The 18,533-nt window shown below is 33.8% G+C and overlaps 3 protein-coding genes across 3 annotated transcripts; all 3 read left to right on the forward strand.

Moving 5' to 3' along the window:
- Window positions 1–2,268: 2,268 nt before the first annotated feature.
- On the forward strand, window positions 2,269–5,952 carry LOC105946884 (protocadherin gamma-B2-like). Its single transcript, XM_031898193.1, has 2 exons — window positions 2,269–4,867; window positions 5,929–5,952. Exons 1-2 carry the CDS (start codon window positions 2,432–2,434, stop codon window positions 5,950–5,952), a joined length of 2,460 nt encoding a protein of 819 aa, XP_031754053.1. The 5' UTR covers window positions 2,269–2,431.
- A 1,109-nt stretch (window positions 5,953–7,061) lies between these two features.
- LOC101734529 (protocadherin gamma-B5) lies at window positions 7,062–11,549 on the forward strand. The gene is made up of 2 exons (XM_031898194.1): window positions 7,062–9,555; window positions 11,502–11,549. The coding sequence occupies exons 1-2, from the start codon at window positions 7,132–7,134 to the stop codon at window positions 11,547–11,549; spliced, it is 2,472 nt and encodes an 823-aa protein (XP_031754054.1). The 5' UTR covers window positions 7,062–7,131.
- Window positions 11,550–13,452: 1,903 nt separating this feature from the next.
- LOC105946883 (protocadherin gamma-B2) lies at window positions 13,453–16,174 on the forward strand. Its single transcript, XM_012960143.2, has one exon. The coding sequence runs from the start codon at window positions 13,542–13,544 to the stop codon at window positions 15,984–15,986; it is 2,445 nt and encodes an 814-aa protein (XP_012815597.2). The 5' UTR covers window positions 13,453–13,541; the 3' UTR covers window positions 15,987–16,174.
- Window positions 16,175–18,533: the final 2,359 nt, after the last annotated feature.

Below are 18,533 nucleotides of genomic sequence, written 5' to 3' on the forward strand. Positions count from 1 at the left end.
AAAGGGAGCTCTGTTCGTTAGAAATATTCATACGGTATATGTATAGGTCTCTTGCTGACAGCTTTATTTGTTACAAACATTTTATAATATCAGTATATTTTTTTAAACTGACTTGTTGCTCATATAATTTCTAATTAAAATTAAATAATATAATTGGTGGGGTGCAACTTATAGGGTCCCATCTTACCTTACATCAGTGCTAGCCAGTGGCTAAGTTTACATGTCTCAGTTAAACCTATAAATGGTATCAAACATTTTTTATGAACATATAAAAACATTGTAATGATATGATATTATTTTATTAAATTGCATTGTAGCTTTTAACTGGGTGTTTTTTATTTAAAGAACATAATTACTTAATAATGTATTATAATGTTTTATATCATCAAAGATATTCTTGGTTACATGTCTACTTGGTTCAAGATTCAAAATGGCTGCATTATAGTGAGTCTGAAGAAACTATTATGTGCAATGGAGCAAAAGTATGCTAAACAGATACATAGTATTTTTTAAAATGGGTATGATTTCTGACCATAATGACAACCAGCCTGAGAATGACTAAATTATAAGTCTTCATTCACATGTGTCCACTAGTAAAATCAGTTAGTCTATTACTATAATTCAATAGTTATATAATTTGAATGAGGTCAATTATCTTAAAATTGAAGGCCAAGAAGCATTTTTGTATGAGTGAGGGTGCCCATTTATATGAAGTTGGCCATGTCTTTCCTGTTACAGGTTTAAATAAACCCATCTGAATATCTGTAAACAGAAAATGATCATGCAGCAATGCTTTTTTTACCATGTTTACTATACATTATCAGTGACAATGACAATGACAATTTCAAATTACAGTTACCTACAGACTTCAAATTTCTACCAGTTTAGATGAGCTGTGGTTATTTACTAAGACAACAAATTCAGTTATTATTACACATTGACAATTCTACTGCTGTTAGAATAATAAAATACTAAATACACGTTTGGTTTTTCACTAAAATTCCCAGTGTTGCTGTTTTTTGTGGACTATATATATATATATATATATATATATACAGGTATAGGACCCATTATCCAGAATGCTCGGGACCAAGGGGTCTTTCCGTAATTTGGATCTCCATACCTTAAGTCTACTAAAAAATCAATAAAACATGAATTAAACCCAATAGGATTGTTTTGCATCCAATAAGGATTATTTATACTTTAATTGGGATCAAGTTCAAGGTACTGTTTTATTATTACAGAGAAAAAGGGAATCAGTTTAAAAATTCTGAATTATTTGATTAAAATGGAGTCTATGGGAGACAGACTTTCCGTAATTCGGAGCTTTCTGGATAACGGGTTTCCGGATAAGGGGTCCGATACCTGTATATATATGCACCTATAAGGAGGACCAGCACACCAGGTCACACCAATATCTTCTTTTTTTATATACCATGTGATCCAACATTTTGGTCCCTCTTGGGACCTTTATCAAGGACCTATATATAATTTTGCTCTAGGTTTCTGCTTTGGGTGTAATTTCTCTCTTTACTATATGAGTTCTAGAGTATAATGCGATGTACTAGATGTATGCAATTTAAAGCTGTAAGGTTTCTGATCACTTTTCATCCACTTATTTCAAATACTCATCCCTTTCAAAGAAGGGATTCATCAGCTATATATATTTCATGTTTACTAGTCTCTTCCATTACTGTTAGACTGAAAAGATTATAAGCTCTTCAGGACTGGGGCTTCACAAAGTTTTGCACTGGGTGCACTTGTCTTGCTATTTTAATAAATCTACAAAGATGCATTACATATAGAGTTTGGTGTTTAAGGCAAATAAACAGTTCTAAATTGAAGAGCTGTGAACTCAAATTATTTTAAAATTAAGCTGTTTAGTTTATTGAATGAATGAAGTAGTTACATATCTTAAGTTAATGATATAAATTCAGAGTTTGCAGCAACACAGTCAAGAAACTGGCTGGCAGCTGTAAAATACAAAATAAAACAGTACATGAAGTGCATTATTTTAAAAGAAACACGAAGAAAATGTACAATTGCACTAAAAATTTTACTTTGACAAGTATGTTCATTTCATGATTATTATTTTAAAAAGTGCTTAATACAAAATAAATTTCTAACAAAAAAGGAAAATATTTTCTCAGTGCTGTAGTTCCCTATTTTTTCCTCAAAGCGCCGCTATTGACCAAATAAGCAGAAGAATTTGAAACAGGAAATCTAGTGACATGCATATAACTCATTATACTGCAGAATGCAAGAAACGAAGAGAGACATGTTTCTGTATTATCTGATAGACAAAGTATATATTTTATTCCTCTCTACTCCCATCAAGAAGCAAACTATTGCCTAGAATTTCCACTGGATCAAACATCCAGATCATCTAAAGGGATTTTTTTCTGAAATAATTCATATAGAGGTTCTGAAAATGGCTGAAATGAAAATCCATCAAGCACCAACATGCAAGGGAATCAGATGGCAAGTAACATTATTATTCTTATTCTCATGGTTTTGTCATTCAGTCTCTCTTCAGCTTCATTATACCATTGTTGAAGAACTAAGAAAAAACTCTGTAATAGCAAATATTGCAACTGATCTTGGATTAGATGTTAAGGATCTTATGCCTAGAAGATTTCGCATTGTTTCTCGGGTTTCAGAAAAATATTTTTCTGTAAATTTAGTAAATGGTAATGTGTATGTCAAAGAGAGAATAGATAGAGAAAAAATTTGCAAGGCAACAGCTATCTGCATCTTAACCTTTGATGCAGTTGTTGAAAACCCATTGAATGTATTCAGTGTCAAAATTGAAATTCAGGATATAAATGATAATCCTCCAATGTTTTTTCATGACACCATAACTTTAGAAATTATTGAATCAACAACACCAGGAACTCATTTGGTCTTACAAAATGCAGAAGATCCAGATATTGGCATTAATGCTGTACAAACATACAAGCTCAGTGACAATTCATATTTTGCATTGAATGAAAAGACCAGCAGTGATGGCAGTAAAATTCCTGAACTTGTATTAATAAAATCTCTAGATCGTGAAACACAGACCATTCATGAATTAATCTTAACTGCCTTTGATGGGGGAAACCCAGTAAAAACTGGCACTGCTATAATAAGGGTTATTGTTACTGATGTCAATGACAATATGCCAGTTTTTACTGAAGAGTTATATAAAGTGAGTATAAGTGAAAACACTCCAATCAACTCTACAGTACTTGCTGTAAATGCAACTGACGATGATGAAGGTACAAATGCACAAATTTCGTATTCCTTCAGCAAAACATCAGAAAACAGCCTTCACACAAGTATGTTTAGTATTCATACTATTAATGGAGAAATTAGAACAAAAAGCAATTTGGATTTTGAGATCTCTGAAAATTTTGAAATATCAGTACAAGCTAAAGATGGAGGTGGCTACGTGGCCCACTGCAAAGTTTTAATACATATTATTGATGAAAATGACAATGCACCTGAGATATCCATTACTTCATTATCTAGTCCTATTCTGGAAAATTCTACACTTGGCACTGTAATAGCCCTGGTTGAAGTTCACGATCAGGATTCAGGAGAAAATGGAGAAGTTGACTGTCAGATTATGGGGAGTGTGCCTTTCCAGTTAGTTTCTTCTACCAGTAGATACTACAGAATTATTTCTAGTAGTGTCTTGGACAGAGAGAAAGTATCATGGTACAATATCACAATTCTAGCAAATGACAGAGGAAGTCCTCAAATGCATAGTAGAAAAGTAATCAGACTTGATATATCAGATGTTAATGACAATCCACCTTTATTTTTGAAATCAACATATGTTGCTTATTTGCCGGAGAACAACATTCCAGGAGCCTCAATATACAAAATACAAGCATCAGATCTTGATCTTGGAGATAATGCCAAAGTGATTTATTCTATTTCCAATTCAAATACAGAAGACTTTCCAGTTTCATCCTTCTTCTCCATTAATATAGAAACTGGAGTTCTCTATTCCCAGAGGTCATTTGATTACGAGCAACATAAAGTGTTTCAAATGGAAATAATGGCAAGAGATGGTGGATCACCAACTTTGACTAATAATGCAACATTATTTATCTACATAACAGATCAGAATGATAATGCACCAAAAATTTTATATCCACCATCAGAAAGTAGTGTTTCAGCAGTGTTTGAGACAGTTCCATTTGCATCTGAACCTGGATTATTGATCACCAAAGTGGTGGCAGTGGATGCAGACTCTGGACACAACTCTTTGCTTTCTTATCATTTTGTACAAATATCAGAACAATTTCCCTTTAACATTAATGAGCATACGGGTGAAATACGGGTATTGCGTGCCATTCAAGAGAAAGATATTTTGAGGCACAAAGCAGTGGTTATGGTAAAGGACAATGGAGATCCACATCTCTCAGTAACAGTCACTTTAAGCCTTGTTATTGGAGACCATTTTCAACAGATAGTTCCCAAACTCAATAATCAGTTCAGTGACGGAGAACCTCCTTCTAAAATGCAAATGTACTTGGTAATTTCACTTGCTCTGATTTCCTTGCTGTTTATTTTAACTGTTGTATTAGTGATTTTATCAAAGTGTAAAGAACCAAAACCTCCATCAGACTTTGGGGCAATAAGCAAAAATCTTTATTCTCAAGTTGATCCTATGATACTTTCTAAATTTCAAAATGGCACTTTGACTCTTCCCTACTCTTACAATGTTTGTGTTGCTTTGGATTCATCAGAAAGTGACTTTACTTTAATGAAAGTGAATCAAAATATTCCCATAGACAGTCTTATCGACACTGATGATTCCGGATTTGTGAGTGGAGATATAAAAGATACTTTATCTCCTAGCACTTCTTTGCAGGTGAGTTATTTTCATATGACAATCCACTTTATTAGTTCTGTCAATCTTATACTATGTTGTTGGTGTTTTTTTTTGTGGCATACAGTGATTTTGTTGTTTATTACCAACATCTTACTGTTAATATCACTACAGAATTCATATTTTTTAAATAGTATCTGTACTATAAGCATTTCTTTACAAGTTTTGTTTGTGGGTTTGTACAGGATTATTATACCATAAAGTATTGTAAGATATTTAGGTTTATGCATGTAACTTATTGCTTATGTAAGTACTTTGCTACTTTCCTACCCATGTCATGTCTTTCAAATAAGAAAGCTAAGGCAATACAAATTGGAGACTGGTAAATTATTATAAATATTGAATAATAATGTATACATCATAAGCACAGGATATCATAACATACAATTAATCATTTGAGGAATTAGGGTAGCAAATATGACCAATAACTAAAAAAAGAAAATATTAAAAGGTACATTTACATTGTCAAGCTAAATATTTTACTACAGTAATTGCCATCTTTTACTATACCTTTATACATTGCATATTTATGATGTGGGCCCAAAAAGTTATACATGATGAAAATAATTTTCAAGTATCACAATGATGTTGTCAAATTGACAACAAAAGTCGATTGGAATTGTATCTTTATTATTTTTGTAAGTGATTACTCTTGGGAGGGGATTATGAAAACTATATGCAAAAGACCATTTGATTAGTAAATATTGTTAAAACAATAAATGCTACCATCTCCCAGGTTTCCATACTGAGTCAAAAATAAAATAATCTGCCTGTAATTCTATACAAGACAGTTGAACCCAGAGACTGAAGAAGAGGCAGTGTTGTTCTAGGTAACTACAAAAACAATTCAGTTGTCATGAACAATGGATGTTTACCTAATATTAAGAGGTAGTCATAACAACTGTGAGATGCTTCTCTGTAGTCCTGACACTTCTTCATACCCTCTATGCAGGGAATATTTAACTCCTTTTGCACTATATATTATACATTTGTCAGTCCATTTTACTATCTATTTTACTATGTTCCTACACTACACCTTACAGATGATGTTTGATGATATTTTATAAACTTGTGGTAAAGTTGTTAATTAAAATGAATGCTTTATACAACCTTAGCCAATCTAGGTTCATACCTGGGGTCATTGAAGCTCTATGTCTTGGGCAAAGACAGTAGGCTTGTGCATAATATGTTCTAACCTCTGCACGCCAGGCCAGTTATCTTATTTTATCTTTATTCTGAGCATTTAAAAACAGAAAACTGAGACCAATGAAATCACTAGTTCTTGTGATGCTAATTTTTATAATTTTATAGAGGTTTTAATCCTAACATTAAGGTGATATGATAAGACATCAAGAAGGTAAATGATACATACTAGTCATGTTTGGTATATCAGTTATAGTGTAGATACATCAAGTTCAAGCCTTAGAATTAGGTACGGTATGATATATTGGATGACAGATGTGAGAAGTTTGTTTTAATGTGCTTGAGTCACAATGGTTGTGAAGAAAGGCACCACAAGATATTATTTTGTGAAATCACTCAAAAATGTATAGTTATTCCAGGGAAAATGTGTCACATGAAGATTTTTTTGCTGCTCATGGTTTGCACATTTAAAAATCTAATCCAATCTCCATTAGGTAAAAAGCACAATCCTGCTTAAAAGCTTTATAAAATAAAGTTTTAATCAATTGAACGACATTATTGTTGAATTTACAGATTGCCGCGCACACAGGGACTTTAAAAAAGAACAAAAAACCTTTATTAATCTAACATTCGAACACTAAATGTGCTCTTCTTCAGGGACAAACCATATATATATATATATATACTGTATATCAAAAGTCTGTTATAGGGTATGCCATGCTAAAGTTTACTCTGTTACAGTAATTATGATACTGATATTGCTAATAATATTTACATAAACCTAAAATGTGTGCTTAAAATTCAAAATAAAATCCAAACATTCATAATTTGGATTCAAAAATGTTATTTCACAATTGAATTTAAACATAATTCTGTTAATGCAAACAATCACACTGATAAGAGTTCCTCAGTGCTGCAGTTCCACATTTATGCCTCTGAGTGCCACTGTTCACCAATAAAGGGAATTCATTCTCAAACACACTGCAGCAAAAGGAAAGACAGACATTTTTCTGGATTTTCATGAAGCAAGAAGATTGTTTTTGTTTTCTCAAAGAGGAGGATTTCAAGTTCTACATTTTTATATTATATTTCACACCCTAAGAATGATGGAAATCCACCAAACACAGACCTACAAGGGATTCAGATGGCAAGTAACATTTTTCTTTTTATTCTCATGGCTTTGTCATTCAGCTTCTGGGCAGCTGCATTATTCTATTGCTGAAGAACTGAAACAAGATTCAGTTATAGCAAATATTGTAAATGATCTGGGATTAGATGTTAAAGAGGTAAAATCTCGAAGGCTGCGTATTGTTTCCCGTGTTTCAGAGAAGTTTTTTTCTGTAAATTTAGGGAATGGTGACCTGTATGTTAAAGACAGGATAGACAGAGAGACATTGTGTCGGGCAGCACCTACCTGCTTCCTAACCTTTGATGCAGTTGTTGAAAATCCTTTGAATATTTACAGTGTCAAAATTGATATTAAGGATATAAATGACAATTCTCCAATATTTTTTCATGACACCATCACTTTAGAAATTAATGAACTAACACCACCTAGAACTCATTTGGTATTACAAAATGCAGAAGATCCAGATATTGGCAGTAATGCTGTTCAGTCATACAGACTCAGTGACAATCAGTATTTTACACTGAATGAAAATATCAGCATCGATGGAAGCAAAATCCTGGAACTTGTATTAGATAAACCTTTAGATCGTGAAACTCTAAATTTTCATGAATTAATCTTAACAGCAACTGATGGGGGGAACCCAAAAAGAACTGGAACTGCTTTACTTAGGATTATTGTTACTGATTACAATGATAATGTACCTGTGTTTACTCAACAAGTGTATAAAATCAGTATAAGTGAAAGTGCACCAATTAACTCTACAGTGACTGTTGTTACTGCAACTGACAAAGATGATGGTACAAATGGGCACATTACATATTCTTTTAGCAGAACAGCTGAAAATGCCTTTCATACACAAATGTTTAACATTAATCCTGCTAATGGAGAAATTAAAACTAAAGGTCATTTAAATTTTGAAGTTACAAAACATTACGAAATGTCAGTACAAGCTAAAGATGGAGGTGGCTTGTTGGCACAGTCCAAAGTTTTAATTGAAATTAAAGATGAAAACGATAATGCACCTGAGATATCTATTGCCTCATTGTCTACCCCTATTCCCGAGGACTCGGCTCCTGGCACTTTGATAGCTCTGATTGAGGTTCATGATCAAGACTCTGGAGAAAATGGAGAAGCTGAATGTCATATACTTGGTTCATCACCCTTTCAGTTAGTTACATCCACTAGCAGATACTACAAACTTGTAACTACAAGTGCCTTGGACAGAGAGCTGGTACCATGGTACAATATCACAATTCTTGCTACAGACAGAGGATCTCCTCAACTTTCTTGTATAAAATACATCAAGCTGGATATATCAGATGTCAACGATAATCCCCCAGTGTTTGTAAAATCTACTTTTGCTGCCTATTTGCCTGAGAACAATCTACCAGGAGCTTCAATTTATAGTGTTTATGCATCAGACCCTGATGCTGGAGATAATTCTAAAATAATTTATTCAATTTCCAACATAAATACAGAGGATTTTCCTGTGTCTCCATATTTTTCAATTAATATAGAGACTGGAGTTCTTTATGCTCAGCGATCATTTGATTATGAGCAGCACAAGGAGTTTCAAATTAACATAATGGCTAAAGACAATGGATCTCCTCCTTTGAGTAGCAATGCAACATTGATTATCCACATAATAGATCAGAATGATAATGCACCAAAGATCTTGTATCCATCAACAGAAAGTGGTGGTTCTCCTTTTTTTGAGATGGTCCCTTTTGCCTCAGTACAAGGTTCTTTAATAACAAAGGTTATAGCAGTGGATGCAGACTCCGGACATAACTCTTGGCTTTCTTACCACTTCATTCAAATGTCAGAACCCTCCCCCTTCAGCATTAGCCAGCATACGGGTGAAATCCGGACATCACGCATGTTTCAAGAGAAAGATATTTTGAAACATAAGGTTGTCATCATGGTAAAAGACAATGGGGAACCTTCTCTCTCAGCAACAGTTACATTAAGCCTTGTTGTGGGTGATCATTTTCAGCACGTGGTTCCCCAAATCAATAATGAATTTAATGATGGAGAGCCTTCATCAAATATGCAAAACATATACTTAGTAATTGCTCTGGCTCTAATTTCCTTGTTATTTATAATAGCTGTCATGTTGGTGATTATATCAAAATGTAAAGAGTCAAAACCACCACCAGAATTTCCAACATTAAACACAAATCTGTATTCCCAATTTGACCCAAGGATGCTTTCCAATTACAACAATGGGACTTTGGGTCTTCCCTATGCCTACAATGTTTGTGTTGCTCTGGATTCCTCTGAAAGTGACTTCAGTTTGCTAAAGCCCAATCAGAATGTCCCTGTAGAGAATCTTATCGATGCAGATGATTCGGGACTTGGAAATGAAAGTTCAAAAGAAACTCTGTCACCAGTAGAGGTGAGTTATTCTAATATAAAGCACTGGATGCAATGTTCTTTATTTGTAGCTATATATGTGCTATATATTTGCTATAGCCTTAGGTCAAGGGAATTATGATTTATAAAACAAATCATCTAAAAAAGTAAAAATACATTTAAATTTAATTTTAAATTATTCTAGACCTGATCCTTCCAGATGAGCAGCATGCTGCTTTGTGAACTGGCTCTAAAGTTATTAAGCTTGTTTGATTGTACGTTTTTCTTTGTGTTCTATAAATATATTTTCTAAATCTAAAATAAGAAAAGAAAATGTATAATACAATGATTATGTATAATGAATGATAAAAGAGGTACCTGGACTGGCATTACAGTGTGTGCAACCTCTTTAATTATATAAAATAATTGCTTGAAGTTAGGTATAATGTATTGACTAGTATTTTAGGGTGGGTCTCAATAATTCTCTTTAGTAATGTGAAATTTCTTAATACAGTATACAGTTGTAATTAAAAAGTGGTGTATAACCATTTATTGGTCACATTGCTGATTTCTGCAACTTGATCTGAGTACCCTGGAGAAGAAATAAAGAAACACTGGGGTATTGGTACCCTATAGTTGATGGCTGTGAGTTACTATAGATGGTGCAAACTTTGCAACTAAACAGCATATACCATTAACTGGTCATCTGTGTCAATACAAAAACCTAGCTGCTATGGGTTTCTAGACCTAGGGCAACTTTATTTAATTAATTATCCGCTTTCTCATTTATAACTGTCCTCTTTGACTCATAAGTTACATAAGGAGATTAGTAGCTGATGTCTGTAGGCTTCCAGTTCTGGTCTCTTAAACTTGATTCCAGTCATAGCACCGTTCACATGGAGGTTGAATGGCCTAGCTATGTTTGAGTGGGTTTGCTAGCTTTCTTCCATGTTTAAAAAACATACAGTGCTGCGGAATATGTTGGCGCTTTATAAATAAATGTTAATGTAATGTAATGTTAATTCCCTTCAGATATGACAGACCATACTGTGTTAATGTGGTTGAGTATAGGGAGTAATATGAACGATGTATATAGTATGTTAAGATCTGCAGTATATGTCAGTATTATATAAATAATGGAGAATAATTGTTTAACATGGAGCAAGTGTTCTTATTTGTCTCCAAGAAAACAATGGGATACATTTTTAGCCAAGTACAAATGCTCATTACCATTGTAATCCCTCTGTGTGACATTTGCATTAGGAAAAAATAGCTGTTATAAAAGCAAAGGATTGTTTCTCAAATATTTTAAAGCAAGTTTGGATTATTTTTTCTACTAATGTTGTTCTATAAGATCCTAATCACTGTTAAAATTATTTTGAAATGTGTTGAAATTAAGGGCTATTCTGTATGGGTTGTTTCCTTAGGTAAAGGACATAAACACAAAGGCAATTTGCTTCAGAAGGGCACAAATAATACATCTTTATTTATTCTTATCATTGGATTTGTGAATTCAAAGCAGGGATTATTACATCCAGTTTTACTAGCATTAACTTAAGGTGGAATTATTTTAATGATCAATCTCAAAAACATGAATTAGGGTCTTATTTGTCTATATGTTTAACAATAGGCTTATATATATTGTACTTTTTCACCTTAAAAATGTGTTTTACTAATTACCGTATATACTCGAGTATAAGCCGATCCGAATATAAGCCGAGGTACCTAATTTTACCTAAGAAAACTGGAAAACGTATTGACTCGAGTATAAGCCCCTCAATTTCATCGACCAACCAACGACTGTATTGCATGTAGTTTGAGTACACTCTTGATAAATACAGATGAGAGGACATATCTGAATGAGCCTAGATACCCTACATGTAGCATTTGTCACTATCTCCATCTTTGCTATTGGAAGTGTGGGACCTAGGTGGAGGCAGGAGTTTAGGGGACCTACATAAATAGCAATTTCAATATATATGTTTATAGGTAAAACAGATCACATTCTGGACTTTCTTTGATGGACTTCAGCTGTGAGGCCCAGGAACATCTTGTTATGGATTCTGCTAATGAGCACCTAATAAACATGTCTCACTTACCACAAACATTTGAGCAAACCCTTAGCACACATTCTGCATTAGAATAAAGTACTTACAACAATGAATTTGAGGGCAACGCATCCCTTAACGGCTCGCTGTAACACCAGGGTACATTCCCACAGCTGTAAAGAGCGTGTGCCTGCCAATCCTACACTGCCCCCACAACTATCGTTCCACTTCATGGCAAGCGATTTTCGAGCTGCAGGTTTGAAACCAAACTGACTGCTGACAACGTTTGCTACGCGCTTACAGTTCAGCACCATCTAGTGGCCGCAAAGCAATAGCACCAAGACGCCTCTCAGTTGCATCATTCTAAGCCGCGGGCCCTGCTGCTGTGGCAGCAGACTTTTATTCTACACGTCTTTAGCCTAGAGGGCCGAGAAAGGGTGTGCGGCGCAGCGATCAACTCGTCAGTTACGTAAAGGCAATCACTAGCGGCCGAGAGGGCGGGTACTGCAGCTCCTTACCCAGGCAGTGAGACGTTACGGGGTGAAGGAATATCACGCATGCGCGGTACGTGACCTCATGCGACTTTAACCATTTGGGCTCTGGCAGAGGCAGGCGCCGCACAATGGAGTCGGACGGGTGGGTTAGCAGAAATCGCGGAAGAAAGCTTTCACATATTGGTTATACCGTATATACCCGAGTATAAGCCGAGGGTCACTTTTTAAGCACATTTTTAGGGCTAAAAAACTCGGCTTATACTCGAGTATATACGGTACTCAAAAAGACAAATTTTACTGAAAAGTGTAAAAACCATGAAAAATAAGTCTATAAATATCAATATACAGTTTGACTTACAGTATGACTCAGGATACAATATGCCAAATTAAATTAGTACTGTGTATTACAGTATTCTACTGCTCCATCTGTAGGTGCATAATACACATACTCATATGATTTTAGTATATCTTTCCCTTTAAAATTATTTAGTTATATATAAATCAGTAATGAGAGTTTTGTATAAGGGTTTGACTACTGGTAAAAAAAAAGTTACCAATGAGCTTGCAGCATCACATTTTTTATTTCCTATTTCATTCAAACCTTAACTGCTGTATCACTGATAGAGTATGGGACTGGTCTTTCTATCATTGCAGTATTCTCTACAATAGAAATGTAAAATATTAAATCAAATAAAAGTCAGTTTTTCTTCAAGTGACTGCAGAAAAGGTTTTTTACTGGTGCGATCCATACCCAACAAACTGTAGTTTTCTTTCGGACCACAAAGTATGCTTGTTTTAGTGCTGTTTTCTAAAGAAGCTTTAAAAAAAGAATTTGTGCCAAATGTTATTTACATGCAGTTTATACATATTTTACTGTTTTTTCATAAATTGTACTATTGACACAAATAGCATAGATGGCAAATAATTAACAATTCTTCAACACCAGATGCTATAGGGTAGCTCAAAATATGGGGGAGATTTATTTTGATTATTCACAGTTGCTATTTTGCCAAGATTCCTGCAAATCACAGCATAAAATCCCAATCAAAGATTTTTCTGAGATTTATCAAAACAACAAGAATCCATTATCAATTTATCAATCAAACACAATAATTGTAAGACATTTAAGATTTGTATTAAATATGTAAGTAACGGGAAAAAACAATAGTATTGAACCTCAAATGTCAACAAATTTGCTCTTATGAGTTAATATCCTAAAGAATGTAAGAATTTTTTTAAACAAATAGTTTCAGTTTTTAAAACAGTGCTGCTCATAGTACAGTGAATTTCACAGCTGCAGTACCAAATTTTCACCTCAGAGCGCCGCTGTTCACCAATAAGTGGAATTTTCTCATACTAAATACCACTGCAGAACAGCAAGAAGAAAACATTCTCTGGATTATTTTCATGAAGAAAGGGAATTGTATTTGCCTTCTCAAAGAACAAATTTCACTTGTAGAAGAGTTCACATAAAGACAAAAGCTGAGATGAAAACCCAAAAGAAATTCAAGGGATGCAAATGGCAAGTAACATTTTTATTCTTATTCTCATGGCTTTGTCATTCAGTCTCTGGGCAGCTTCATTATTCTATTGCTGAAGAACTGGGAAAAGATACTGTTATTGCAAATATTGTGAATGATCTTGGATTGGATATTAAAGAGGTTATTTCTAGGAAATTTAGTATTGTTTCCCGTGTTTCAGAAAAATATTTTTCTGTAAATTTAGAAAATGGAAACCTCTATGTAAAGGACAGGATAGACAGAGAGAGACTGTGTCGGACAGCACCTTCCTGCTTCCTAACCTTTGATGCAGTTGCTGAAAATCCATTAAATATTTTCAGTGTCAAAATTGAAATTCAGGATATAAATGATAATCCTCCAGTTTTTTTTCCTGAGATTTTGACATTAGAAGTGGTTGAACTAACACCACCAGGAACTCATTTGGTTTTACAAAATGCAGAAGATCCAGATATTGGCATTAATGCTGTTCAGTCATACAGACTCAGTGACAATCAGTATTTCAGGCTGAATGAAAATATCAACATAGATGGGAGCACAATCCTGGAACTTGTATTAGAGAAACATCTAGATCGGGAAACTCTAAACTTTCATGAATTGATCTTAACAGCATCTGATGGGGGAAACCCAGTGAGAACTGGCACTGCTTTAATTAGGATCATTGTTACTGATTCCAATGATAATTTACCTGTGTTCACTCAACAAGTGTATAAAGTCAGCATAAGTGAGAGTGCACCTATTAACTCCACAGTGATTATTGTCACTGCAACTGACAAAGATGAAGGCACAAATGCACAGATCACATATTCCATCAGCAAAATATCAGAAAACTTTTATACCAGTATTTTCAATATAAATCCTATAACTGGAGAAATTACAACAAAAGGAAATTTTAATTTTGAAGCCACAGAACATTATGAAATGTCAGTACAAGCGAAAGATGGAGGTGGCTTGGTAGCACAGTCCAAAGTTTTAATAGAAATTATAGATGAAAATGACAATGCCCCTGAGATATCCATTAGATCACTATCTACCCCTATTCCTGAGGACTCGGCTCCTGGCACTTTGATAGCACTGATTGAGGTTCATGATCAAGACTCTGGAGAAAATGGAGAAGTTGACTGTCAGATAATTGGCCCATCACCCTTTCAGTTACTTTCATCCTCCAGCAGATACTACAAAATTGTAAATACAGGTTCTTTGGACAGAGAGCTGGTACCATGGTACAATATCACAATTCTTGCTACAGACAGAGGATCTCCTCAACTTTCTAGTATAAAATACATCAAGCTGGATATATCAGATGTTAATGATAATCCCCCAATGTTTGTTAAATCTACATTTGTTGCCTATTTGCCAGAAAACAATCTTCCAGGAGCTTCAATATACAACATACATGCATCAGATCCTGATGCTGGAGATAATGCTAAAATCATTTATTCAATTTCCAACATAAATACAGAGGATTTTCCTGTGTCTCCTTATTTCTCAATAAATATAGAGACTGGAGTTCTTTATGCTCAGCGATCATTTGATTATGAGCAGCACAAGGAGTTTCAAATGAAAATAAGTGCTAAAGACAATGGATCTCCTACATTGAGTAGCAATGTCACCTTGATTATCCACATAATAGATCAGAATGATAATTTGCCAAAAATCTTGTATCCATCAACAGAAAGTGGTGGTTCTCCTATTTATGAGATGGTCCCTTTTACCTCAGAGCAAGGTTCATTAATAACAAAGGTTATTGCAGTGGATGCAGACTCTGGACATAACTCTTGGCTTTCTTACCATTTCATACAAATGTCAGAACCCTCCCCCTTCAGCATTAGCCAGCATACGGGTGAAATCCGTACATCACGCATATTTCAGGAAAAAGATAATTTAAAGCATAAGGTGGTCATAATGGTAAAAGACAATGGGGACCCTTCTCTCTCAGCAACAGTTACATTAAGCATTTATGTGGGTGATCATTTTCAGAAAGTTGTTCCAAAACTCAATAACCAATTTAATGATGGAGAGCCTTCATCAATTATGCAAAACATATACTTAGTAATTGCACTGGCTCTAATTTCCTTGTTATTTATCATAACTGTTGGGCTGGTAATAATTTCAAAATGTAAAGAGTCAAAACCACCACCGGAATTTCCAACTTTAAACACAAATCTGTATTCCCAGTTTGACCCAAGGATGCTTTCCAATTACAACAATGGGACTTTGAGTCTTCCCTACTCCTACAATGTTTGTGTAGCTCTGGATTCCTCTGAAAGTGATTTCAGTTTCTTAAAGCCCAATCAGAATGTCCCTGTAGAGAATCTTATTGATGCTGATGATTCAGGACTTGGAAATAAAAGTTCAAAAGAGACTTTGTCAGCAGTGGAGGTGAGTTATTCTAATAGGGGAATGATGAAATAATACATTTTCTTTATAGGAAGCAAAATATGTTTATTGTAGTTTAGGGAATAATGATTTACAATCAGTATGATGAAAAATATAGGAGTATTACAAAATTTACATTTAATTTTAATTAATTAAAGAATATAATAATATCATTCTACAATATAATAATTATAGCATATGAGCAGCACCATGCTTTGTGAACTAGGTTGATTTTTTTCTGTGTTTTCTCTATACATATTTATTTTTAATTCCAAAATAGGAAAATAAAATATGTAATCTTTAATTTAATTTGTCTACTTTCATATTATAAACATGGGTTTGTCTGCATAATGCTCATTCATAATGTGATTTTTTTTATATAATCAAATAAATTATTAAAATTAAGTGCATGCTGTTACCATTTTTGGGTCTCAAAGCTGATATCTGCAACATTGTCTGGGTATTCTGAAAATAAATTAAGAAACACTAGGGTATTGTAATAAAAGTCTTAAAGTTTGCTGCAGGTCCTGTAAAGCACAGGAACCAATAAACAGGAAGTATTTAAAGGAACAGTAACACCAAGATATAAAAATGTATCAAAGTAAGTAAAATATAATGTACTGTTGCCTTGACTTGTAAAAGTTGCATGTTTGCTTTAGAAACTCTACTATAGTATATATAAATGCCATGCTGTGTAGCCATGGGGCAGCCATTTATGCTGGATAAAGGATTAAAGACTCCTGATGAAATTGCTCATGTTGTATGTTGATGTGATTGGGACCTTAGATTCTATGCTCAGTTTATGCAGGGCACAATGTGAATGATGTATAATATCTGGAAAGCTCATTATATATATGATGTATATTTGACATGATATATGTCGGTACATATAAATAAAGGAGAATGTTTAAAGTGGGGCATGTAGTTGTGCATTCCTCTTAGGAACCAATGGGATATATTTCTACTGAAGCACTGGTTACCATTGTAATTTCCTTATATGACATAGACTTTGGAAAAAAAAATCTGTTGTAAAATCTTGTATGAAGCAAAGAAATGGTTCTCAAACAAATATTTTATATTTTATTTTTTCTACTCATGTTCTATAAGACCCTGGGTTGTTTGCTCAGGTAAACTGCCTTAAACACAGACATCATTTGCTGCTTTTATAAGACCACACAAGGATAAAAATAACAAAACTTTACCTTTTTTCTTTACTTTGGGCATTGAAGTTGAGAATATTCAGAATTACGTTTGATATGGCCATGATTTATATTTTTCACTGGCATCTAAAGGAGAAATAATTGCAATGATCGATCTGAAAGACATTATTCATGGTCTTATTCTCAATGTATGTAACAGTATGTCTCTAAGGCTCAAGCCCAACATCCATTAGGCCTAAATAATCATTCCCTCATAGAGTTAATTTCATTCATACAGGGAAAGTGATTGTTAGGTGGATATAGAATATCTACCATTTTGCTTTAGTACCAGTTAAAAAAATCATATTTAAATCAAAAAGAAAGTGACTCCAGTAAAACATGTATGAGCATGTTATTGATGGTTTTCTCTATAAATCTAAAGATTGCTGTATTCGCAACAAAAGAAATTTAGATAAGAAATTACAGAAAAGAAAAGATTTTTACAGGTACCTTTCAGGAACAACAAATGTTCTAGAACTAAAAAAAAACTGCAACTATTTTTAATGGGGCGATCCATACCTAACTGCCTACCTAACCTAGTGCTATTTTATGAGAAATGTATAAGTGAAAAACTTTTTAAAATTAACTTAATTTGTACCAAAATGTTTTTTTTATTACTTGAGGTTTTGAGTATAATTTACTATTCTTCACAATACACCTGACACATACAGCATATAGGGTAAATAGTAAGCTATTCTTCAAAACCAGATGCTTTGATTTAGGCCACAATATAGGGCAGGTTCCTTATTATTGATGAGTGAATGTGTCCCATTTCGATTTGCCGAAAAATTTTAGTAATGACAGAAAAATTAGTGAAATGCCGAAAAAATGTATTTGTCGCTAGACTTTTTTGTTGCACATGACTTTTTTTGACACAACTGCACCTATTTTGTGACCGTAGTCTTTTTTGATCCGTAGCAAAACAATTTGCCAATGCCGAAATTCGCTGTGAATCCATGCCTGGTGAAATAATTTGCTCAAAAATGTTTTCTGTAAAACATTTTTAAAAGAAAACACTTAAAAAGAAAATATAAAATTCTATTCAGCATTTAAACCTCTTTATAATTTAATTTTTTCAGCAATCCTGTTTTTCACTTTAATGTAACACAATTTGAGATTTTTTATTATAAATAAAATCCCAACTGTCTTTAGTTGCGGATATTAGTAAACCTGCCATTATCAATAAATATCCTAAACTGAGATTTTAATTTAAAAAAATGTATTTTATTTTTAAAACAATGCTACTTGTAGAAAATAGAAAATACTTCTCAGTGCTGCAGTACCAAATATTTACCTCAGAGCGCCGCTGTTCACCAATAAGTAGAATCGTTCTCATACTAAATACCACTGCAGAACAGCAAGAAGAAAAACATTCTCTGGATTA

This window comes from Xenopus tropicalis, chromosome 3 (genome assembly GCF_000004195.4).
Source record: "Xenopus tropicalis strain Nigerian chromosome 3, UCB_Xtro_10.0, whole genome shotgun sequence".
NCBI lineage: Eukaryota > Metazoa > Chordata > Amphibia > Anura > Pipidae > Xenopus > Xenopus tropicalis.

Coding starts and splice junctions, on each gene's coding strand:
- LOC105946884 (XM_031898193.1), top strand. CDS start 2,432: ATGGCTGAAATGAAAATCCATCAAGCACCAACATGCAAGGGAATCAGA. Junction 4,868..5,928: donor CTCCTAGCACTTCTTTGCAG/GTGAGTTATTTT, acceptor TACACCTTACAG/ATGATGTTTGATGATATTTT.
- LOC101734529 (XM_031898194.1), top strand. CDS start 7,132: ATGATGGAAATCCACCAAACACAGACCTACAAGGGATTCAGATGGCAA. Junction 9,556..11,501: donor AAACTCTGTCACCAGTAGAG/GTGAGTTATTCT, acceptor ATATGTTTATAG/GTAAAACAGATCACATTCTG.
- LOC105946883 (XM_012960143.2), top strand. CDS start 13,542: ATGAAAACCCAAAAGAAATTCAAGGGATGCAAATGGCAAGTAACATTT.